Here is a 25,836-nt window from a genome sequence, read left to right as displayed (position 1 = left end):
CGAAGCCCTCTTGTGGGTATAAAGGATTCAAGGAGTTGGCCATTCCACTTGACAGCATATGACACCGATTTGACACAGCTCATTATCCACCCAATCCATGTTTGGCAGAAGCCCAGTTTGTGCATTGCTCCCTCAAGAAACCTCCAGTCACATCTGTCGTAAGCTTTGGCAAGATCCATTTTGTACGCACAGTGAGTATTCGATCCATTATTGCTATGTTGGATCTTATGGAAGCACTCGAAGGCAATGGTCGCATTATCGGTAATCATCCTGCCGGGAATGAAGGCGCTCTGCGTCTCTGAGATGATCTCATCCAAAAAAGGCCTTAGTCTGTTTACCAGACATTTTGACACCACCTTGTAAAGTGCATTGCATAGGCTGATCGGTTTATAAACCTTCATACCTTGTGGATCACTCCCCTTGGGGATGAGACAAATAACCGTATCATTTGTACCTGGTGGCATAATCCTTGACTTAAAGAATTCTTTCACAACTTGTATAACATCTTCTTGCACTAACTCCCAGTTCCTCTGAAAAAAGCAAGTGAGCTCAATAGGATGGGTCGAGAGCTGTTCTAAAGAAGGCAGGCTATTGGATTGGCTACTGAACCAAAAGGAATTGTTGAAAAACTGATTTCTCAAGAAAACACAATGACACCACCAGCTAAGAAGTCCCCTGTAAGGTATGGGTATGCCTTACCTTACATTTTTATTCATTACATTATTGTGGTCATGCATTTTATTAGCACATATGAAAGCACCTCGGAAGGACTCTACTCAATCTTTATCACTGTTACAGGAACTGCAAGTCAACGGGCTCTAAAGTCCTGAAGTGTAGTGCTAGGAACAAGCTAGGAGTTCCAAGGAGGCTGAATTTTGATGCTCATCACAGGCACCTCAGGTGTGCGGTAGAGATCGAAGACACAGAGAGTTTGTATGATTATTCTTTGAGGTACAAGATGCACGAGTACTGTGAGCTCCCTGGATGTAGAGATGTCCTGAGCTGCGAAGAGGTTGCTGAGATAATGATACCGACCACTCTGAAGTTATCTATGCTTCGTAGCAGAGTGATCTTGATGCGTTCATTTAACAAAGTTGTCAAGCTCCATCATGAACACTTTGCTCTTGCTGGAAACTTTTCCTCGAAGAACTTCCAAATCTATCAAGATGACTCCATCAAGCTTGATGGTCTAGCCGAGGGCGCGATAGTGGAGTACCGTGAGGCTGTTGGGGACCTTGACTACCGCCAATTTGTTCATATGGTTACCGAGGAGGTATTTCATGGTCAGAAGCTACCATTTGATCTGACCGAGTGGCTAAGGATCATATCCCAGGGAGTGAACGCGTGTGATGGCAGCCTACTCTGTAGTCATATTGACCTGATGGAGCCTTATCAAGGATATGGAAACTTTGTCTCATTGTTTCAGCTGTTCTGGAAAGTCAAAGATACCGCTGGTGGAGAAGATCTTCTGAACTCCTAGGGACATTACAAAGGATGGAAATCTGAAGGCCTGCGTTGTTCGTTTCTTCGTGATACACTGAACTACGAGGACGATGATGGCCATAGATTTGAATATGAAGATGACATAAGAGGCCTTCTGAGGTTGTTGATGAACTCCTTCCATCACTTAGCAAAAAGCCACTGCAGGCTCGCTATCTACCTGATTATGAATGAGTTCCGCAGGTTGCTATCTGATCTTCAAAGGGCATTGCACTAGGGTGGCTACCTCAGTCACCTCTCTGTGAATTACAGCGTCTGAAAGCATCCTACATTGTACTTTTGCACACAGTAAGATTCCGTCATCTGATAGAAGGCCCTCGCAAACTCTGTACGTCCACTTGTGTATGACCGCACATGATTCAAGCCATGCTGTAAATCTCAATAGCAGCCTTAGCTCTTCTGCGCCAAGAATGTGTGCTGCAGCAGCAGGTCCTCATCCTTCCATTTCATCATGGACAGGTACAATGCAATGAAAGCTGAAGGCTGGAGACCTGGTGCTCTGTTTGAACACAGCTTGTAACTAGAAAACGGATAGCGATTTGATATTCTTCTTTTCTTTTTGGGCTGTATAGTAGAAATCTTGCCCTTCTTTGAGATGTCCTTGTGGTGGACACTTACATTTGTGTGTGATGACTGGTGTATGTCATTTACGCTCTTTGGTATGCGGTGGAACATCACCTGAAATCAACATATTATTTCTTTCTGGTGGTTTTGTTGTGAACTTGTTCCTAATGCCATGATAGTGCTTTGTGATGCTGGCGCGGTGGAGCTTTATACCCTCTTGACATGTATGCATTTTATTCTGCACTGGAATATCACCTGAAGTGTATTTTCTTTTTCTGTCTGTATTATTTATAATGCCATGATATACCTTTTTGTCTTGATGATTGATTCATGTCAGTTATGCACCGGAGTGTACAACTGCAAAATCACATCCTGTCCTCTGCAGCAGAATAAAGAATAAATTATATTTTCGGCAGATCATCTCTCTCCCTCTCTCTCTCTCTTAGCTTTGCTGTGTAAATGGAAAAGCTATGAAAATTTTCCTTCAGTTAGTGAATTGATTCTCAAAACACAAAAGGGGAGTCAAGACCTGAGGTCAGCTTTAGTTTGACACCAAATGAAGCTGAAAGACTAAGGTTCAGATCGATAATGTGGAGCATGTCTCCTTTCGGGCTGCGGTCAGACGTGGGTAGGAGCCCTCGGAGATTTCTGCTTCTCTGTTACGTTTGGCGTAAAGGAGAAAAGATCACGGTCAGTGAGGGCATCCTCAATGGCAAGTGGATGAGTGGAGTCCAGCGTATCTCCTCTCCTCTTAAGATCACATGGATATCTTCATCACAGTTTCTTTGGTCAGCCTATGATGCTCATTTCTTTCTTTGGTCAGATTCAGAACACCAACAGCCGCAACATTTGGCCCTTCCGAACTAAAGGTAAGATCAGGTTTTCTCTCTGGCTCCTTCAGAACAGACTGTGGACTGCTTAAGCTGGGTTTCAGTCTGCACAGATTTTCCTTCTCCTTTAATGCTTAAGTAGAACTTCTGATATTCCCTGTAAAAAAGTTAAAACCACTGTGGTGGCTTCAGCAGAGATTCAGTCTGCACACATAGCTTAAGTTTCTCTTGCGTGAAGACTAAGGTTGGTTTTCATCCTTCTGAAGTCAAGTTTATCTGCACTTGCACATATTCAGAATCTTCAGTAGATTCAGAGATCTACCAGTTTAATCATTTTCTTTACTGAATCTGAAAGTCGATTCATATCAATCGGACAGTCAATACTCAATAATCTACAACTTGAGGCATGGACGAGCTTTCCTCGTTTCTCTCTTCAACGCGCGCACCAAGCCACTCGACTAGAGAATAGAGATCAATTTTGAGTGCCGTGCCTCCCCATGTGCGGGGTGGTGTAGTTTCGTTTGTTTTTCTTCCGGTTTTGCTTATACTGGTTCATAATAGATAAACATTTTTCAAAAGAGATTCAATTTTGAAAAATCATGACCATTTTTAAAATTGCAATTTAAAGTATTCACGAGCATTTCTTAAATATTTAATTTTGAAAGAACCATGTACTTTAAACAAATGGTGTACCTCTTTTTTATAACGTAGGAATGTATTATTATTATTATTTGAATATATTTAAATTCAAATCATTTTAAAAATAAACTTTATAAAATCATGAAAGCTATTTAGAATGCATGAACATTGTTTTAATCCATGAACTATTAAAAAATTCATGAAAATTTTATAAATTTTGGGTAACATTTTTTAATATGTATTTTCTTGGTGGCTTCGGCCGGTAATATGTAGTCCCTCCCTAAAGAAATATAATAGCGTTTAGATCACTATTTTTATAGAGGAATTATTTGTTTTAGCGAAGTATATTTAAAGAAAATTTTATCTTTTTTGAGGATCTTTTAGAGAATTTATCTTATTTTTTTAGCAAATTTAGAGATTTTTTTTGAGAATTTATATTTTTTGAGAACTTCATTTTTTGAGGATCTTTTAGAGAATTTATCTTATTTTTTGAGATTTACAATGGAGGCGTCTGAAGAAAGAATAGCAGACGCGCAAAGTAGCCCTCAAAAGAAAAAAAAGCAGACGCGCAAAGAAAGGAGGGGAAGCAGAGGAGGGCCGGAGCGCCGCCGGCCACATCAACATTCCGGCGACCCCAGGCGCGGCGGCAACGACTCCGGCGACGACGGCGCGATAACTCCGGTAACTCCTGGCTGTCCTGTAGGGGGGTCCCATTGCCGGGAGTTGGATTAGTCATTTCGTGCTTCTGCTCCAACTCGGGGTCTAGGTCGGGAGTTCTATCTGCAATCCGAGCGCGACCGGGAGTTGGATTAGTCACTCCAATCCGAGGCCCCGCTTCATAAATAAGGGGAGGGGTTCCAAGACCTATAAGTAACACACCATTGCCAGGTTAGATAGATAGATCTGGATCCCCATTGTCGTCTCCTTGCCCTTCCGGCTCGTTTCTTCTCCTGTACTGGCGACCTCGTAACCACCAGAACAAAAAAATCAATCTTTAGGGCCGGAAGATCCATTGCAGAAGCATGCTGAAAGCACAAGTGCTCCCTAGGTGGTTTTGATAATTGATGACAACATATCTCTTGTTGGACTAACACTTCTATCTAGCATGTTTCAGATAAGTTCAACAATGGAGTGGCATGGACTAAAGGTTGTGGGAACTCCTTCAAGATGCTAAGGACAAGAGATTGGCTAAAGCTTCAAGCTCAAGACCCTTCACTTTTACATTTTAGTGATCCAAGATCACATTGAGTCCATAGGAAAAGCCAATACTATCAAGGAGGGATGAGGTGTTGCTTAATGAGCCTCTTGCTTCATGTGCTTAATGATATGCTCCAAAATCCTCAACTACTTTCCCATATCCACATATGACCTAAACCCTAAGCCAAACTCGGTCCTACCGATTCTTCCTATCCGGCGCCACCGAGTTTCACTTGTCATAAGCCACTGCCAAACCCTAATCAGCTCGGTCTCACCGATGGGATCTCGGTCTCACCGAGATGGGCTTGCAAACTTTCTGTTACCCATTGCAATATTCTCGGTCCCACCGAGATATGCAATCGGTCCCACCGAGTTTGCTTGACCAAATCTCAGTTTCACTTATTACCCAAATCGGTCCCACCGAGTTTGAGTAATCGGTCAAACCGAGTTTTGGATTTACCCTAACCCTAGCACATCGGTCCCACCGAGTTGGTCCAGTCGGTCCCACCAAAATCACTAACGGTCACTAGGTTTACATTTTCGGTCCGACCGAGTTTATTGATTCGGTCCCACCGAGATTGGAAAACTGTGTAACGGTTGGATTTTGTGTGGAAGCTATATATACCCCTCCACCTCCTTCTCATTCGATGAGAGAGCCATCAGAACACACACATCATTCCAACTCATATGTTCTGAGAGAGAACCACCTACTCATGTGTTGAGACCAAGACATTCCATTCCTACCATATGAATCTTGATCTCTAGCCTTCCCAAGTTGCTTTCTACTCAAATCTTCTTTCCACCAAATCCAAATCCTATGAGAGAGAGTTGAGTGTTGGGGAGACTATCATTTGAAGCACAAGAGCAAGGAGTTCATTACCTACACACCATTTGTTACTTCTTGGAGAGTGGTGTCTCCTAGATTGGCTAGGTGTCACTTGGGAGCCTCCGACAAGATTGTGGAGTTGAACCAAGGAGTTTGTAAGGGCAAGGAGATCGCCTACTTCGTGAAGATCTACCGCTAGTGAGGCAAGTCCTTCGTGGGCGATGGCCATGGTGGGATAGACAAGGTTGCTTCTTCGTGGACCCTTTGTGGGTGGTTGCTTCTTCGTGGACCCTTCGTGGGTGGAGCCCTTCGTGGACTCGCGCAACCGTTGCCCTTGGGTGGAGCCCTGTGTGGACTCACGCAACCGTTACCCTTCGTGGGTTGAAGTCTCCATCAACGTGGATGTAGGATAGCACCACCTATCCGAACCACGGGAAAAAAACATCCGTGTCTCCAATTGCGTTTGATCTCTCCAAATCCTTCCCTTTACATTCTTGCAAGTTGCATGCTTTACATTCCGTTGGTCATATACTCTTTGCATGCTTGCTTGATATGTATTGTGTGTACTGAAATTGTGCCTAAACTCCACTTGAACCGAAAAGGATTAAAAATTGCAACTTTAGCACGAAGTGTCTAATCACCCCCCCTTTAGACACATCTACTTCTAGATCCTACAAGTGGTATCAGAGCTTTGGTCTCCATTGCCTTGGTTTAATCACCATTGGAGGAAGATGGATGTGTCTACTCTAGGGAGTCTTAGACATAGAGTGCCCATTCTTGATGGAAAGTATTTTCATGAGTGGAAAAATGAGATGCTTGTAATCTTCAATCAATATCATTTGAACAAGTATATTGCTAGCCCTTGTGCACCCCATATTGATCCCTTGCATCCTACCCTAGACGAAGATATTGACATGATTCGCAATCTTAGAACTATTGAGCTCATCATTAGAGGATTGCCCAAAGATTTGATTGCTAGTTTGCCTACTCAAAATTGCGCCTATACTATATGGAAATTTCTTGAGGAACGGTTTCCCAATCACTCCTTGAAAACTTTGGATGAAATTCTCCATAAATCTATTGCCTTGAGTAAGATGAACTCTAGTGATCCTAGTTTTGGTAAATGTCTTCTTGAACTTGCCAATCTTAAGCATGCTAAAGGAGATGTTGGAATCATTAATGATATCATACTCAAAGCTATAAGAATTCATAAAAGTAACCACTTTGATCATTTATCTAATGAATTACCCTCTCTAGGAAATGATGAGTCACAAGATCATGATGAACATGAATATTATGATGATGATAGTGACTCCGATCTTGATAATGCAATGAGACATTTTGGTCTTATGGCAAATCTTCGGGGATATGAATCAGGAGGAAAGGAATGGGTTCTTGATAGTGGATGCACTGATCATATGACCGGAGATGAAGAGATGTTCCGTGAGCTTGCTGAAAACAACGGCCCTCGAAAATATGTCACCTTTGGTGATAATTCAAAGGGTAAAGTGGTTGGCCTTGGTAAGGTGGCCATCTCACATGATAGTTCCATTCAAAATGTCATGCTCGTTGAATCTCTTGGCTATAACTTACTTTCAGTATCTAGACTTGCTGATTTCGGTTTGAACGTCCTATTTACTGAGGTAGATTGCCAAGTATTTCGTCGAGACAATCATAAAATGGTCTTTATGGGTATGCGTAGAGGTGATCTTTACATTGTCGATTTCTCTAAAAAGGCACAACCTAAAACTTGCTTTGTTGCTAAATCCTCAAAAGGCTGGTTGTGGCATAGACGATTAGGTCACGTTGGCATGAGAAACCTTGACAAGCTTATTAAAGGAAATCATATCCTTGGAGTTAACGATGTCATATTTGATAAGGATAGACTTTGCAGTGCTTGTCAAGCAGGTAAACAGGTTGGAGGAAGACATCCCGTGAAGAACATCATGACCATAAGGAGGCCACTCGAGCTGCTTCACATGGATCTTTTTGGTCCCAATGCCTACAAGAGTCTCGGTGGAAATTCTTTTGGTCTAGTTATAGTTGATGATTTTTCAAGATTTACATGGGTGTTCTTTCTTAATGACAAGTCACAGGTCCAGAAGATCTTCAGAAACTTCACTAGGAAAGCCCAAAATCAGTTTGATGTGAAGATCAAGAAGGTTCGGAGTGACAACGGAATAGAGTTCAAGAACGCAAATGTGGACACCTTTCTTGACGAAGAAGGGATTTCACACGAGTTCTCGGCTACATACACACCTCAACAAAATGGAGTTGTTGAGAGGAAGAACCGGACGCTCATCAAAATGGCAAGAACAATGCTTGATGAATACAAGACGCCAAAGCACTTTTGGGCAGAAGCGGTTGAGACAGCTTGTCACGCAACAAATCGCTTATATCTTCACAAGCTACTCGGCAAGACGGCATACGAGCTCCTCACCGGTAACAAGCCTCAAGTTGGATACTTTCGAGTATTTGGCTCAAAGTGCTACATTCTTGATAAGCATCATCGTTCAAAGTTTGCACCTAAATCTCATGAAGGTTTTCTACTTGGTTATGGATCAAACTCTCACACTTACCGTGTCTACAACAATTTCACCCGAAAGGTTGAAGAGACGGTAGATGTGAAGTTTGATGAATCTAATGGCTCGCAAGTAGAGCAATTGCCAATTGATGTAGGAGACAAAGACCCCTCAAAAGCAATTCAAGACTTGTCTATTGGCAAAATTCGTCCAACAGAGGTGAAGGAGAGTACTTCATCCGTCCAAGTGGAAGCTTCTACTTCACAACAAGGTGAACCAAGAATCGACACGGAAGCATCCACAAGTGGGCCACACCAAGATGAAGAAAACGAGGAAGTACGTCAAGATGAACATCAACAACCTCCTTCTCCACCACGACAAGAGAACGACGACGTCAAAAATGAAGAAGGCCAAGAAGAAGAACAAGATGAAGAAGATGCTCAACAAAGACCCAAGCAAAAGCTCTCACGAGTTCGAGCAAGAATTGCCAAAGATCATCCCGTCGAGCAAATCCTCAATGATATACAAACCGGGAGAATCACTCGCTCAAAAACTCGTTTAGCTAACTTTTGTGAAAACTATTCATTCATCTCGAGCATTGAACCAATGAAGGTTGAAGAAGCATTGGAAGATCCGGATTGGATAAACGCTATGCATGAAGATCTACATAATTTTGAGAGAAACCAAGTTTGGACATTGGTTGAGAAGCCAGACAACAACCACAACATCATTGGTACCAAATGGGTGTTTCGCAATAAGCAAGATGAAGATGGACAAGTGATTCGCAACAAAGCACGTCTCGTCGCCCAAGGATACACACAAGTCAAAGGTATGGACTATGGTGAGACGTATGCTCCCGTTGCTAGACTTGAGTCCATTCGCATCTTACTTGCCTATGCTAATCACCATAATATCACCTTGTACCAAATGGACATTAAAAGTGCTTTTCTAAATGGAGAAATAGAGGAGGAAGTTTATGTCAAACAACCTCCCGGCTTTGTCAATCCTAAGAAACCAAATCATGTTTACAAACTTCACAAAGCTCTTTATGGTCTTAAACAAGCTCCTAGAGCATGGTATAAATGCTTGACCAAGTTCCTTACTACAGGTGGTTTTGAAATTGGTAAAATTGATTCTACTCTTTTTACTAAAAGGGTTAATGGAGAACTATTTGTATGCCAAATTTATGTTGATGACATCATATTTGGTTCAACTAACCCTCTCTTTAGTGAAAAGTTTGGAAAGCTAATGTCAGAGAAGTTTGAGATGTCTATGATGAGTGAACTCAAATTCTTTCTCGGGTTGCAAATCAAGCAAACTAAGTAAGGTACATTTGTCTCTCAAAAAAAGTACACCAAGGACTTATTCAAGAAGTTCAATATGCAAGAATGCAAAGGTATGTCTACACCCATGCCTACTAGTGGACATAATGATTTAACCAAAGATGGTGAACCTGTTGATCAAAAGGTTTATCGCTCTATGATTGGTTCATTGTTATACCTATGTGCTTCACGTCCCGATATTATTCTAAGTGTGTGCATGCGTGCACGATATCAAGCTGCTCCTAAAGATTGTCATCTTAAGGATGTGAAAAGGATAGTGAGATATTTAATCCATACACCAAATTTTGGCATTTGGTATCCTAAGAGGTCTTCTTTTGATCTTGTTGGCTATTCCGACTCAGATTATGCCGGAGACAAGGTTGATAGAAAGTCCACTTAGGGTACTTGTCAATTTCTTGGTAGATCTCTTGTGTCTTGGTCTTCCAAGAAACAAAACTCGGTATCCTTATCCACCGCCGAAGCGGAATACATTGCCGCTGGTTCATGTTGTGCTCAATTACTTTGGATGACCCAAACTCTTAAAGATTATGGGATTTATGTGAAACATGTTCCACTGCTTTGTGACAATGAAAGTGCTATCAAAATTGGTCATAATCCTGTACAACATTCTCGAACTAAGCATATTGAAGTTCGTCATCATTTCATTCGAGATCATGTTGCTAAGGGTGACATCAATCTTAAGCATGTTCGCACCGATAAGCAATTAGCAGATATATTCACTAAACCGCTTGATGAGAAAGTGTTTTGCAGGTTGAGAGGAGAATTGAACATCATTGATGCTTCGAACTTGGAGTAGAAACTCCATTGGCTACATGCAAGACATGAGCTTATAACTAATCCATGATGTATCTCTTATGATAACTATCTTATGTCTTGGATATATTTGCACCTTGCATGTTGTCTAACCCATGTAGGTGCTTGGTTGAATTTAATTCCATGAGATTGCGACTCACTCACATCTTGAGCAATCTCTACAAGACCAAGACTCTACACAATAGTGGTTGAAGACAAGGAAGCACAAAACCATTCAAACATATCCTTTGACAAACTCTATGTTAAGCTTCATGATTGTCATTTTTGGATACACAAGTGCTCTTCCTTGCAAGAACTAACCCATGTAGGTAGATGAACTCAAACTCCAAGTGGTGCTCCCAACTCTTGATGAACTACATCAACCCTGAGCACCCACACAAGTTCAACTACATGAGCAAGAACCACATCACCACCCAAGGTATGTCATTCCATCTTAGAGAAGCTTTACTCCAAGACATGAGTCAAAGCAACTCAACAAGATGTGAATACATCAAGATGCTTAAATGAAAAATGGTAACCCCATTTTGAGCTTAAACGATGAGTATGACCTATGATCAAGTGTCCTCACTTGACTCCTAAGTCAATATACTCTAACATAGGTGACTATGTCACCGCCCAATTCTAGATGAAGTTCTCTTGTGTCCTTTTCTGAGTTATTGCATTTGTTCCTTGCATATTTGTTTCCTTCTTTCTCAAACAAAAAAAAACTTCATCTAGAAACTTTCACTTTTTCCTGTTTGTTTTTATTCTGCATATTTCTGCATCAAATTTCTTGCAAATCCTTCAGCTAATTCATTGCAAATCTTTGTGAGATCTTACTTGACTAGTGAGCTGAGGTGACAAGTGTTTTTCTCTGTAAACTCGGTTTCACTGACTTGCAAATTTCGGTCCAACCGAATCTTTTCGGTGCCACCGACTTTGTAATAAGAAAACCATTTTGCCACTTGTTCTACATTTCTTCTGATCCAGCTCCACTCAATGAATCTTGTCCTCCACAAGCATCACAATTTTATCCTCTGCTTTGTGCTGAATCTCAAGGACCAAACCTATTCGACGAATTCCAGGAAAAACCTTCTTGGAAATTGATGTCAAAGGGGGAGAGAGAGATCACATCAAAGCTTGTAGGAAAGAGAGATCACACCAAGAGAGAAAAAGTACTAAGGGGGAGAGAAAGTCTCAAGGATCCCAGATGTTGTTAAGGGGGAGAGAGAGAGATCTCCAGGGAGAGAAAAATACTCAAGGATCCCAGATGCTTGATGTTCAAGAGGAGAGATGCCACATGTCTTTTTGGGGGAAAGACATGTTCATATGAACTCATTTGAATTAAGTTCTATTCAGCTCTGATTTTCTGTTTCCTATCTTCTCCCAATATCCCATGTAAGATTCAGGGGGAGCAAGACACCTAAGGGAAAAGAAATCAGCCAAATTCATTGCATATCTTTATTCTTGGGGACATGTTGAATCCAATGTTATCACTCTCTACATGTCATCCCAGTCTTGGCATTCTTGTGGTTTCTTTTGTTTGCTCTGGCTAGTGGACGTACCTATGTTATCTAACCTTGTTTGCAGGTTCATTCCATCCTAAGCCAACTCGAGACCACAAGGTAAGTATATGCATCAAAATCATGAGTATGAGGAGTTCTTGCTTATGTACATACTGTTTGCAAGAAGGACTCATGAGCATGAAGGTATTTTCCTTAATAATCTTTTGCTCTGATGCATATGGCCAAGATACATGTAACACATTGCCTACTCTGTCATGATTATGCTCTCACATGCCTCTATATTTCATATTTACATGAGTGCATACATGTAGGGGGAGCCTATGCTTGCTACATGTTCTTCCAAAGCTTTACTTGCTGTTCTGTATATCTTTATCTAAAGCTTTGATGTATGTTGCCATCAATTACCAAAAAGGGGGAGATTGAAAGCACAAGTGCTCCCTAGGTGGTTTTGATAATTGATGACAACATATCTCTTGTTGGACTAACACTTCTATCTAGCATGTTTCAGATAAGTTCAACAATGGAGTGGAATGGACTAAAGGTTGTGGGAACTCCTTCAAGATGCCAAGGACAAGAGATTGGCTAAAGCTTCAAGCTCAAGACCCTTCACTTTTACATTTTAGTGATCCAAGATCACATTGAGTCCATAGGAAAAGCCAATACTATCAAGGAGGGATGAGGTGTTGCTTAATGAGCCTCTTGCTTCATGTGCTTAATGATATGCTCCAAAATCCTCAACTACTTTCCCATATCCACATATGACCTAAACCCTAAGCCAAACTCGGTCCTACCGATTCTTCCTATCCGGCGCCACTGAGTTTCACTTGTCATAAGCCACTGCCAAACCCTAATCAGCTCGGCCTCACCGATGGGATCTCGGTCTCACCGAGATGGGCTTGCAAACTTTCTGTTACCCATTGCAATATTCTCGGTCCCACCGAGATATGCAATCGGTCCCACCGAGTTTGCTTGACCAAATCTCAGTTTCACTTATTACCCAAATCGGTCCCACCGAGTTTGAGTAATTGGTCAAACCGAGTTTTGGATTTACCCTAACCCTAGCACATCGGTCCCACCGAGTTGGTCCAGTCGGTCCCACCGAAATCACTAACGGTCACTAGGTTTACATTTTCGGTCCGACCGAGTTTATTGATTCGGTCCCACCGAGATTGGAAAACTGTGTAACAGTTGGATTTTGTGTGGAGGCTATATATACCCCTCCACCTCCTTCTCATTCGATGAGAGATCCATCAGAACACACACATCATTCCAACTCATATGTTCTGAGAGAGAACCACCTGCTCATGTGTTGAGACCAAGACATTCCATTCCTACCATATGAATCTTGATCTCTAGCCTTCCCAAGTTGCTTTCTACTCAAATCTTCTTTCCACCAAATCCAAATCCTATGAGAGAGAGTTGAGTGTTGGGGAGACTATCATTTGAAGCACAAGAGCAAGGAGTTCATTACCTACACACCATTTGTTACTTCTTGGAGAGTGGTGTCTCCTAGATTGGCTAGGTGTCACTTGGGAGCCTCCGACAAGATTGTGGAGTTGAACCAAGGAGTTTGTAAGGGCAAGGAGATCGCCTACTTCGTGAAGATCTACCGGTAGTGAGGCAAGTCCTTCGTGGGTGATGGCCATGGTGGGATAGACAAGGTTGCTTCTTCGTGGACCCTTTGTGGGTGGTTGCTTCTTCGTGGACCCTTTGTGGGTGGAGCCCTTCGTGGACTCGCGCAACCGTTGCCCTTGGGTGGAGCCCTGTGTGGACTCGCGCAACCGTTACCCTTCGTGGGTTGAAGTCTCCATCAACGTGGATGTAGGATAGCACCACCTATCCGAACCACGGGAAAAAAACATCCGTGTCTCCAATTGCGTTTGATCTCTCCAAATCCTTCCCTTTACATTCTTGCAAGTTGCATGCTTTACATTCCGCTGCTCATATACTCTTTGCATGCTTGCTTGATATGTATTGTGTGTACTGAAATTGTGCCTAAACTCCACTTGAACCGAAAAGGATTAAAAATTGCAACTTTAGCACGAAGTGTCTAATCACCCCCCCCCCCTTAGACACATCTACTTCTAGATCCTACACATGCCTAAGCGTCAGCACTCGCACCTCGACGGCGACCGCACCGGAAAAAGGCCGCGGCGTGCGCCGAAGAAGCACCTCTACCTGGTGCTGGATGATTGGGACACGGGCTTCAGCATCTACAAGGTTGATGCCGACACTTTGCAAGATACCTGCACCAGCGACGTGCAGTTAGGGTTCCCTGGCCCTCCCGTCCTCCGGTTTCCTGTGCCAGTACGCCATCTTGGCATGAGCTTCACGGCCTTTGGTAACAGGATCTTCATCGCCACCAACCCACACTGTCCACAGACTCCCATCCTCGTATATGATACCGAGATAGCAGGAATCACCATCGGGCCAAGCCTACCACGTTCATTGCTTGGCGGCATTGACATCTCTGTGGCCGCCGGTGATAAGTTGTATGCATTGACATCTCGCCATGACGGCGAGCAGCACTCTTTTGAGGCCATGTCTTGGGCAGCCACGGGAAGCGATGAGCTTGAGGATCCACGGCCAGCCATGGATTGGTCCTGGAAAAGGGTGCCATCGCCACCACCATTTGCCATGGATGATATAATTTCCTCTTACGCGCTGCACCCGGATGGGCACACCATATTCATGTCTGCACACGACAGTCTTTATCAACATGTTCCAAAGGGTACCTTCTCATTTGACACCAAGCGTTCTGAGTGGAGGTGGCATGGGGAATGGGCACTACCTTTCCAAGGACAAGGCTACTATGACAGCGAGCTAGACGCATGGGTTGGGCTCCGTAAAGACGGGTACATTTGTGCCTGTGAAGTCGCCTCCCGCAGCCGCGAAAGTGCTGTGCAGCCATATTGTAAGATTGCGAAGGAGAAGTTGTTCCTCAAAGTCCCGGAGCGGCGGCTGGCAGCAATAAGGGCCACTCTCGCGTACATGGGCAACAGCAACTTTTGCCTTGTCGATTGTGTGCAGCGCGACGGAGTGGAGCCTACATGCATCGTCGATTGTTGCGTGCTCCATATGAGCACGTTTGGGCTTAAGTATGATCACAGGGGAGAGCTGCAAACCACGCGCCACTGCTCTAGCTCTTGTGTAGTGTCCAAGCATATCCTGTCCTTTTCTCCTGTAGTGTTCTGGATGTAATTAAGAAGTGTTTTGCTTGTTTTATGCAAGACCTGCTGTGTAATCTTGATGTAAACTGTTGTGATATGTGGCACTACTATGAAGAGAAATAAAAAGAAGTTGGTTCCCTTTTGCAATTTTCTTGAACCTGAGCCCAGAGATGGTCACATGTTTCAAGAACTAAAAGCGTTGTACTTTTGTGCTTGCGATATCACAATTGACAGGGATTAGAAAAGGTGGTGCAACTAAAGTAGTGTTTATTCATTTTTTTCCTCCAAAGATTAGATGATCCTGTATCTAACTGCCATGATCATTCTTTCGCAACTAAGAGTTATAAGATCCCCATGTCTGGTCACTACATCTTATTTCAGGATTAGTGGCAGGGAAGTGTCTAGTCATCTCTCCTGAGGTATAGTCATCAGAAAAACAATGGCAGGAAAGCAGGATTAATGGCATGGATAGATTGGTAGAATAAAACCTTGAACGCAGTACTTCTGTTATACGTGACTAACATGTTTTCTCAAGATCCTTATGTACTACTACCTTATATGTTCATGCATAAGGAGTTAGGATTGGATGGAACCCAAGCTTTCCAATGTTGTTGCAGTTCTCTTTTCAGTATAAAGCCCGAAATTGCCAGCGGATGGCCAGTGAGCTAAAAAGCGAAAGAATGGGTCATACGCACTCCTCTTATAGATAGGACGAACAAAGAACAGAAAGCAGTTTGAAACAGCATAGTGTCGGCTGTCAAGTTGTTTGCATGACATAGCAGATTGATTTAAATGCAGTAACAACTTAACAATGGCCTTGGACATAAGTTATTTCCGAGGAACAGTTGACCAGGAAGCATCCTTTCTTGCAAGTTGCAACCCTTTTAGTGTTTGTTGTTCACCCTCTGGAACAATTCATGCCCCAACTAGGAGACCGATGGTTATAGTTTCATCTGAAATTGTTCGAGTTGTACAATCCAAAGAATGGTGGAGTCAAGATTAAATGGTATGCAACCCTCTTTTCTTTTTTGCAGGGTAAATGATATGCAACTACCGTTGCTTTTGACATTGTGGCCACATTGAGATCAAATATATTTAAATATTTGGGTACATGAGATGAAATATTTCGGGCTACAAATTAGGAGAACACTGGTGGTAAGATCCATATTCCTTGAGGTACACAAGTATTTAAAATATATAAAATAGTGAGTATATTTTTGTATTTTTGCTATGAGGAAATCCTTCCTCTTTCTTCCACCCAGTATGATGGAAAATTCTGCAGACTGTTAGTCTTTGGAATGTCTGCAGAACATGATTACTTCATTAGCAAACTGTAGTTTCTACCTCCAACCATCATATTCAACTGTTATACCTATTACTGTTAGACGGACAAGCTCGATCACCTTGAAAAATTAAAATCAGAGAAACATCCCTATTTTACAGATCACTGGTGTTGTTGGAAAATTTCATGTTGTTTCATATCCTACGGCGATTCCTGGTTGTCTGCTGGATGAAGATGGGATTGCTTGGGTTTTGAGAAACATCTACTCCGTCAGGTTGGCTTATCATGTGCTCACTGATGATGCTGGCCAGGAAAGAAACCTGAGAGTGGCTTGTGCAGCTTGCTCAACTGGCACTAAAGTGGTAAATTACCTAGATGGAAGAAGGTGTGGAAGATAAAAGTGCACAAAGTTTGCAATTTCTGGTGGAGAGCTCTGCATAATTTCAAGTAGGGGATGGAAGGCCGCTCACCAGCAGGAGTTTGGGCTCAATCATGAAGAGTTGAAGGTCAATCCTTCCGGTGCGGATTTATCTTTCTGATGAAGCTTACGGCCGTGTTGATGGATCATATAGAAGGTTCAGGAGCGTACAGTTTTTAAATTTGTTCAGCACACACATACATACTCCCTCTGTAAATGTAAGCATTTTGGTACAGAGGGAGTAGTTGATAGCGTTTTTTATACTGGGAGATTCCCAAAGCACATATGTTCATGGACCGTTGCTCATATGAGTTACTCCCTCCGTTCACTTTTGTAAGTCGTTTCAGACAACTCAAAATATGTTGTTTTGCACATTGTCTGAAATGTCTTCAAGGTCTTATAAAAGTGAACAGAGGGAGTAGTACATTTCTAGCTTTTATGGTCGCTCCGTCAGAATACTAATTCCCGTTTCTTTTATGGAACATTGATATCTCTCGCTTGCTCGCTCAATGTTGAGGCCAGGGTGCGTATATTGTTGAGTAGCTTCATCTCTGCGAGATCCTCAGCATTGCAGGTGCAGATCATGCCCAAGGCTGACGATGCCTTCTCCTGGAGGTGGACCACGTCCCGCCACCGCTGGGGCTGTCCACTTGTTGCCGGTTAATATCGGCAGCATCGGCGTGTTCCAGAACGCCGGCTTCGACATTGCCGGCTCTGCTGGCGGCGGCGGCGACCTCTGGATGTACCGCCTGGAGCAGAGCACCTTCTGCACGAAACAGAGCAATCAATAGAACACTTGGGTTCCAAGAACAGAGCAAACATTAACAGGCAGTCAAGCAGATGGATGATGCTCTTGATCACGTCTCTCCGCAGAAGAGTTTCCAGCATCATGAACACATTGTGCACTCGTTCTTGCTAAACTTTGTTATAAGGGGAAAATATCAAGTGCTACGATGTATGGGGCCCCAAAAGTAGCACATTTTTGCAAAACTTGCGAGAGAAACTCGAGATTGCAAAGCGTTGATCGGCAGGCCCAGAAAATTTGGCCTTGTTCGGCCAATACACGCATCACCATAGTACACTTGGGGGAGGCATATCGAGCTCCAACCGCTGCAACTGGGGCACATGCACCTTGACTTGTACCGCTACATGCTGCCGGCAGGCGATTGGACATGCGGCACGGCTGGTACATGTGCCGTGTCATCTCTCTCTAGCGGCTCGGAGTCGGAGGGGAGCGGTTCCCCCAGTGACATACATATAGTCCTTCAAGCAAACAAGTGAAATCAGGAAATCAAACACCAGAAAGCAAACAAATCAGGAAATAAATAAAACACCAAAAAGTGGCATAGACGCAACAACGGCGTGGGTTCTCCGGCGACGCGGCAGGCTTCGGCAGCCGTGGGGAGAGGTCTGTCTCGGCTCCCATGCATGGTAGGGTTTGATTGGATCTGAGCGACTGATTTGGTGCACGATTGGGGCTAACCAGGATAGATGGGGGCATGCACCATGGTGGCCAGTGGCGGCGGGACAACCGTGATGGATTATGGATGGTGTTGAGGACCCACTCATGGCAGCTTATAGGCGCGAGGTGGATATTGTAGCAGGTCACTTTAAGGGTTATCAGGTGGAGCACATTGACCGGCGCAAGAATGAAGCAGCAGATGCTCTAAGCCGGCTGGGATCTCAGTGTAAACCGGTACCACCCAATACCTTTCTAGATATCTTGCATAACCCGTCTATAAAGTTGCCTACAGAGGAGGATTTAGCTGTTCCTGATCCGCAGGCCCAATTGGTAGCCGCTTTACATGCCACTCCGGATTGGACGGTTCCATATTTGGCGTATCTGAACCGGGGTGAGTTACCAGATGATGAGCTTTTCGCCAGACAGATAATCCGTCGGTCCAAGTCTATGGTTGTTCACAATGGCGAGTTACACCATTCTAACGTTTTAGGCGTATTCCAACGTTGTGTTTCTCCTGAAGAAGGACAAGAGATTCTACGTGAAATCCATGAAGGGGATTGCGGTCACCATGCCAGTTCAAAATCCTTGGTGGCTAAAGCTTTTCGACATGGGTTCTACTGGTTGACAGCTCATTCTGATGCGGAGGATCTGGTAAAGCGGTGTGACGCTTGTCAGAAATTTTCAAGTCGAGCTCATGTTCCGGCTCAAGAGTTACGCATGATTCCCATCACTTGGCCGTTTGCTACTTGGGGGCTTGATATGGTTGGACCCTTTAAGCGATCCAAGGACAAGAAGACCCACCTGTTGGTGGCGGTTGACAAGTTCACTAAATGGGTTGAAGCGGAGCCCATCAGTAAATGTGATGCAGCCACGGCGGTTCAATTTCTCAAAAAAATTATTTTCCGTTTTGGTTTTCCACACAGCATCATCACAGATAATGGTACGAACCTTTCTAAAGGTGAAATGGAGGAGTTTTGCCAACGAGAACACATCCGACTTGATGTAGCGTCCGTGGCTCACCCCCAGTCTAATGGTCAAGCTGAGAGGGCGAATCAAGAGATCCTGAAGGGTATCAAGCCTTGGCTTATGGTCCCTTTGAAGCGGACGCCGGGTTGTTGGGTGGAAGAATTACCATCTGTGTTATGGAGTATAAATACCACCCCAAACCGATCTACGGGTTATACACCTTGTTTCATGGTTTATGGGGCTGAGGCCGTCCTCCCAAGTGATATTCGTCACGACTCGCCCCGGGTTGCGAATTATATTGAAGCGGACAACGAGCAAGCATGCCAAGAGGCGCTGGACCTGTTAGATGAGAAACGGGACATGGCTTTGGCTCGGTTGGCGGTTTATCAACAAGACCTACGGCGTTATCGCAGCCGCCGGGTTAAGACAAGAACCTTTCAAGAAGGCGATTTGGTGCTCCGGCTCATTCAAGACCAGACCGATATGCATAAGTTATCCCCACCTTGGGAAGGGCCCTTTGTGGTCAGTAAAGATCTGCACAATGGATCATACTACCTCATTGACGTTCGAGAAGACTCACGCAGCTCTGAGGAGGAGACCCGGCGGCCATGGAACATAGCTCTCCTACGGCCTTATTACACTTGAAGCCACAGGCTTTTCTTATGTACATATTTCAACAATGTATATATTATGACCAATATAATAAACCGGCATCCTTGCTATTAAGCAGGGTCTCCGTCGTTTTCTTCAAATATCTGTTTTGCTTGGGGGCTTCAACTAATAAAGCGAAGTACTACCTGTTAAACCGGCTATCATGCCACCACCTAGCTTGGGAGCTTCACACCCAAGGGGCCAAAGAGAGTTTGGTTGCTCAAAGCATGACTCAAACATAGGCACCCATTGAGCACAGCTCACAAAGTTACTTGGGGGCTCTTTGTGTCAAATACCAAAGAGTTTGAAAGGACCCTTGTAGCCGGGTATCGACCCACGGCTTGGAAGCTTGGTGTATTCACCTAAAACCCCGGGTTAACCTGCCTTCATCAAGTAAGCCACTCCTATCCAGGTAATCCTGGCACGACCCGTCGAACGTTTGACAGTTACTCTCATTGAGACCCTGAACTTGTCAAAGTTAAAACGATGATTGGTTAGTTGGAGGCCCATCTTAAAAGGCTTTGTCAAAATGGTTTAACTCAGTGGCCTGGCAGCCCATGAAAAGCCTCGATTTGGGCCTGGCAGCCCTTGAAAAGCCTTGACCATGGTTTTTTTTGCTTCTTGCCAAGTTTTTTGTTCTTTCATAATATTTATGTTAACCCGGTATGGCTTACGGATCTTTTCTGTTAAAGCATACAATTAAAGGTAACCCGACATCCTTCAAACCAGTCTGGCTCTGACACCTTGTCTCCAGCAATCATCCGGCGTTCATCACAACCCGGTTTTATATCATATATACCAGCATTGCATGGTGGAAGTTGGGTTTTCACCCTTACTAAAGTAAAAATTGGTAAAACAACAGCATAGTTTCATATCACAGATTTTCTCTTATGCAGATGCAGGGATTGCATAATATTGTGAAAGTACATAAGCCAGTACTGAAATTATCATGACGGATCAAGGAAAAAGTATATCCCAATGCACGATGGCAACATATCAAAGTATTTTCGCTAGCCTATTACAAGGCGCTTTAAGGCCCAAAATATGGTGTTGTTTCCAACTGAACAAAGTTTATGGAGCATCAATCAGATTGCCGGATCAAGCCTCATTACCATGTTGATGTGAAGTTGATGGGTCATTTGGCGTCGGATCAGCCTCCTTCTCCTCACCTAGTGGCTGGAAGTCCGCGGTGGTCCAGTCAATCCGGGTTAAAGCCTGAAAGACAACTTCTTCACTGATAAGTTCCGATGGATCAACGTCAGGGGCATAAGTGTGCTTACGGATTGGCGGAATAAGATTTTGCACTTCCGGCATGACAGCATTAATCCGTTTGTTGTTGGCATCATAATAAGACCGGTGAACAGTCAAGTTAGCATCTTCTGCCAGCTAACTCGCCAGAGGACGCATTTCCCTTGTCACATTTTTAAGGGCTTCATCATCAAAATCTGCCCCGTTTTCTTGTGTGCTTGGAAAGCCTTTGGCGAGGTTAACCGGATCCAGGTCGGCTATCCACGCTTTGGCTCGGGTGAGTGCCAACAAAGCGCCAGCCCTGGCAGTGGATCGCTTCACCTCTTCTATCTGTGCTGGTGCCATGGATAGCCTTGCCAGAGTGTCCTTGATCGGTGTTGGGGCCGGATTATCGTAGGATGCTGCGCAGATAACCCGTTGGGCACCAGCATACAGTTGTTCAATCAGAGTATATGCTACTTTTAGTTTCATCCGTACATCCGAGCCCAGATGAGTAATGCGGCTACCTACAACGGTTTAAGGATTTCATATTTCAACCGGCACCTTACAAGATGGCTATTTCAGATGCCTTGGTAGGAGTACTTACCAAATACTGTAGAGGTCATGGCATTAACTTGATGCTTCAATCCAGAAAGCTCCTCTGCCACCGGTTTAAGAGCTGACTCGACGTCTTCAGCCCGTTTCCGCAATGCATCCTTCTCAGTGTCCCAATTGGCACGTTCAGTCTTGAATCCTTCTTTAAGTTGTTCCAGGGAAGTAAAAGCGGCTCTTAGCTCATCTTTGGCCTTGGAAGATTCTTCTTGATGGGATTTGATACTTTCTTGAAGATCAGCAATTTGAGTGCGTTGATGGTTTATATCAGCCTGCCACAATCAAAGGAGCATATCAATATTTTATCAAAGTCCCAAGTATACAACTAGTTATACACTTGGCACTTGGGGGCTAATGCGGATTGCTTCTTTACTACTGCTTGTTCAAAGTCTCGAGGATTAATACAAGTTTCAATCCTGGCACTTGGGGGCTAATGTATATTTGCTCAAGAACATAAGCAAGGAAAAGTCAACAATGTGCAGTATGGAAGATCGAAAGTCCCGGTTTATCTTTGCAAGTTAAACCGGCCCTTGGGGGCTAAAAGATACAAGGCAGTGAGGATACAAGATAAGGACGAAAATTATCACCTCATAGCGTTCCTTCATCAGATTTACCAAATCGGCTTCATAATCTCGGCTTGCATAAAGCCGGTTCAAGAATCCGGAATGAAGATCCTGGGCAGAAAGATTAGCATATTTTGACAAGTCAGCCTCCATCTTCCCCTTTCCCATAGAAACAAACTCGTCCTTGGCGGTATGTTTTGCCAAGATAACTGGATTGCCCGGGGCGGTATAAGCAGTGCCAGTAACAACAACGTCATCATCTTTGGCTGGGTTTGGAGTGGTAGCAGGGTTTGGCGGATTAGCAGTTGAGTTCAGTGGATCAACAACTGGACTTGCAGGTGTAGCATGTGGACTTGATGTGCCCTCATGTGTAGCCGGATCAGCTTCCGGCGGATCAGCATTGGTAGCTGGCTCCGGCGGGACAGCATCATCCATGATGTTATCAAGATTTTCATCCGCATTTTCAGGAATCTCCTCCGGTTCAACTTCGCCAGTAGGGGCACTAGTCTTATCCTTCTTGCTCAGACGAGCTTTGGCACTAATATTAAAACAAGGATTAGCATGATTAACCGAATTATGAAGGAAAAATGGAGGGCTGCATACTTACCCAGGGACGGTTTTCAGTGGAGGCAGCTGAGTAGTGGATGAACCGCCAGACGAATTAGAAGACACCTGGTAATTTGAATTAGATGGATTGGGAGGGCATCGGAAAAAACCCTTCAAAGGATAAAGTTTTTCAGGAGAACAAGAAACCTCTGGACGACGTTTCCGGTTTGGTGTATGAGGTAAACCGGAAGAAGTGACCCGTTGACCGCTATGCCGGGTTGTGCGACGCCCTTCAGTTTGCTGTGTCTTCAAAGAAAGTTTTTGACCCAAATAAGCAAGAGGGTGAGAGCATTTCACTTTCCGAACTGCACGGCGAAATCTTTGAACCGGCACAAGTTCTGAGTCAGAAAGGCAAATTACCTCAACATGATCTGCACGGCTGGCCTCCGCATCATCCTGGGAGTAATCATTATCAATAAGGTGTATGAAATAGAAGCCAAGGGAGTCAAGTTTTACCTCTTCAGCCGAGTCACTGACATCTTCTGGCGGTTCAGAAGACTCGGCAGTTTTCTTCTTGACAGTTCTCTTGGTGGCCTTGCTCTTGACACGAGGAGCCTTGGCCGGTTTTTCTTGTGGTTTCCTTTTCCAGAAGGAGCTATTGGCCTGCGGGATTGCACAAAGGGTTATTATAGAAGTGTTAAAGCGGAGAAGGATCAGGAAGGTACAAGGTTAAAGTTTTTACCGCCGGCGGTTTGTTGGAGGCATAATAAGGGCGCAGACCGGTTTGAGTGCATACGGCGAGCGGTTCGTCAAGTATTTTCTTTACACTCTCAGTAACTTCATCATCAGTCAGTTCTATTTCATTAAACCGTTGTGGGTCATTGGTCTTGCCGGTATATTCACACATCAATCCGGGGCGGCGGCTTAAAGGTAGAATACACCATGAAACCCAACAGCGGACGAGATCCACACCAGTTAAACCATTGGCAAGGAAAGCCTGGAGTTTGGCGAGTTGAGGTGCGTAGGCTTGTCATTCTTTGGCAGACAATCGTTCAGGTAAAGGGTGGCTATTGCTAAGCCGGTGCGGACGGTAGCCCGGCAAAGGATTTTCTTCAGCAGGGGCAGTGTTCTGACAATAGAACCAAGTTTGGTTCCAGTCTTTTGGATGGTTGTGAAGTTTAGCGTGAGGAAATTCAACCTCTTTCCTCTTTTGAATTGACACGCCACCAAGTTCAGTATTGGGGCCGTCAGAAAATTCGGTCCGGCAGTTTAAGTGGAAGAGGTCTTGAAAGAGATCAACGGTTGGTTCTTCTTGCAGGTAAACCTCGCAGAATACTTGGAAATCGCATATGTTGGACACATAATTTTGTCCAATGTCTTGAGGATGGAGCTGGAAGCTGGCAAGTACATCCCGGAAAAAATTTGATCCGGGGGGACTAAACCCTCGAGCTAAATGTTGCATAAACACAATCACTTCTCCATCTTGAGGCTTAGGAGGGCACTCAGGGCCCGGAACTCGCCAACGAAGGACATTTTTTGGAGCTAAAGCACCCGTGATGACATATCCATTGATTTGTGTCTCTGTGATCCGAGATGGAACCCAATTGCAAGCAGCAAAATTGCTTCGCCATCTCACAAGGTCTGTAAAAAGGAAAATGGACGGTTTACGATTGACAGTTCATGTGTATTTATCAAATGTTAAACCGGCAATTTAATCAAAGTGTGCATACGAAGTGAACCGGGCATTGCCATTCAAGTCTAGATGGCGGTTTAAGTGAGGGCTAATGGCATATGACGGATTATCAACTACTAAAGGTTAAACCGCCCTTGGGAGGCAGAACCCAATCTGAAAATCTGCTAAGTGTTGCAGAAACAAGTTTCACAAGATGGTGATATAATTTTGGATCTACCGTCGTTCAATAAAGAAATTTTTCTGAGCCCTACAATGGTGAGAAGCAGAACAGGGAAGGTTCAGATAAGGATCTATCCAGGAACAGTAAGATGCTGTAGTATGGCAGAGTAAAGCTACAGATCCAGCCGCAAAGAGAAACTATCAGGCCTAGCTAGATTCAGTAAGATGCTCAAGGAAAAGCAGATAAACACTGATGAACACTGATGAACACCGAAGAAACTTCGAACCCTTAATGTAGATCTAATAAGAAAAGGAGTATTTACCAGGGCCACGCAGCGGCGGAGTATCACATGAGATCTGGTACGAACAGGGTGATGCAGCGGCCTAGTTGGTGCAGACTTGAAGATCGACGACGGTGGTGGCGGCGATGCTTGAGGTCTTCGGGTCGCGAGGAGGAAGACGACGCGAAGAGGAAAGGGGGAAAATGGAAGGAGCCCTGGTCTTATTTATAAAGGAAGGGGGATAAAACGGCAGGTGCGAAAATCGAGGAGTCTAAGCGGCAAAAGAGGATGCAGCTGTCGCCTCGATCTTCAGGAATTAATTAAAGAGAAGGGAATCTTCATAAATATTTTATACCGGGATGACATCACAAGGATTTACTGTAGTGCCAGAAGATGACGTCATGGCGGTTCACCAAAATTCACAGGGAGAAGACAATATGGCGGTTTACGAGAGTTGTTAGAAATTCCAGTAGTTTTTCTAAGGATTGAAGATTGACATAAACAGGTTCAAATCAATCTGGGGCCTAATGTTGAGGATATAACTACTAAGGGTAAACCGCCCAGGAGGGGCCGGTTCACCTTCCGCTATACTGAAACCCAAGAAGACCCAGAAGATGGCGCTTTACGAATGAAGCTTAGAGGCCCAGAGCCCATGGGCAATTTAGGGCCCATGATAGTAAACCGCCATGATTGTATAAACTTGTATTGTAATATAGAAAAGAGGAGACCGAGGCAGACACTTGTATGAGCCAGCCCCGGGACTCTATAGACCGGCCGGGGTCCTCCTGAGTATATAAAGGGGTGACCCGGCGGCAGTTCAGGGCAGAGAGACAACAACTCGAGACTCAGGCAAAGCGTATTCGCTCCCTGGTCATCGAAACCCAAGCAATTCCATCACAACTAGACGTAGGCTTTTACCTTCATCGAAGGGGCCGAACTAGTATAAACTCCCGTGTCCTTTGTCCGATTTAACCCCTTCAAGCTAACCCGTAGCGATGGCTCCACGACTAAGTCCTTTCAAGAGGACATATGACGTGTTAATTCCACGACAGATGGGCTTAGGCCCA

General features: G+C 44.2%; 2 protein-coding genes and 1 pseudogene across 2 annotated transcripts; 2 read left to right on the top strand and 1 right to left on the bottom strand.

The window, feature by feature from the left end:
- Positions 1–958: 958 nt before the first annotated feature.
- Positions 959–1,717, top strand: LOC125516199 (uncharacterized; annotated as a pseudogene).
- A 12,119-nt stretch (positions 1,718–13,836) lies between these two features.
- Positions 13,837–14,940, top strand: LOC125517119 (uncharacterized). The gene has a single exon (XM_048682308.2). The coding sequence runs from the start codon at positions 13,837–13,839 to the stop codon at positions 14,938–14,940; it is 1,104 nt and encodes a 367-aa protein (XP_048538265.2).
- A 2,231-nt stretch (positions 14,941–17,171) lies between these two features.
- LOC147965268 (uncharacterized) lies at positions 17,172–23,543 on the bottom strand. Its single transcript, XM_087530382.1, has 6 exons — positions 23,379–23,543; positions 23,153–23,299; positions 22,698–23,092; positions 22,115–22,628; positions 21,530–21,799; positions 17,172–17,375 (listed from the first exon to the last, which is right to left on the bottom strand). The coding sequence occupies exons 1-6, from the start codon at positions 23,541–23,543 to the stop codon at positions 17,172–17,174; spliced, it is 1,695 nt and encodes a 564-aa protein (XP_087386508.1).
- Positions 23,544–25,836: the final 2,293 nt, after the last annotated feature.

Source organism: Triticum urartu, chromosome 6A (genome assembly GCF_056163025.1).
Source record: "Triticum urartu cultivar PI428250 chromosome 6A, HENAU_Tu73, whole genome shotgun sequence".
NCBI classification, from domain to species: domain Eukaryota; kingdom Viridiplantae; phylum Streptophyta; class Magnoliopsida; order Poales; family Poaceae; genus Triticum; species Triticum urartu.
Note: the sequence above shows the minus strand (reverse complement) of the source record. Positions and strands in the feature narration are given on the sequence as shown.

Excerpts from the sequence above, each read along its gene's own strand:
- LOC125517119 (XM_048682308.2), top strand. The coding sequence starts at position 13,837 with ATGCCTAAGCGTCAGCACTCGCACCTCGACGGCGACCGCACCGGAAAA.
- LOC147965268 (XM_087530382.1), bottom strand. The coding sequence starts at position 23,543 with ATGTGTGAATATACCGGCAAGACCAATGACCCACAACGGTTTAATGAA. Across the intron at positions 23,093-23,152 it reads TCAGTGACTCGGCTGAAGAG|GATGATGCGGAGGCCAGCCG; the intron begins GTAAAACTTGAC and ends GATTACTCCCAG. Across the intron at positions 17,376-21,529 it reads TTAATGCCATGACCTCTACA|AAGGTGCTCTGCTCCAGGCG; the intron begins GTATTTGGTAAG and ends TGTTTCGTGCAG.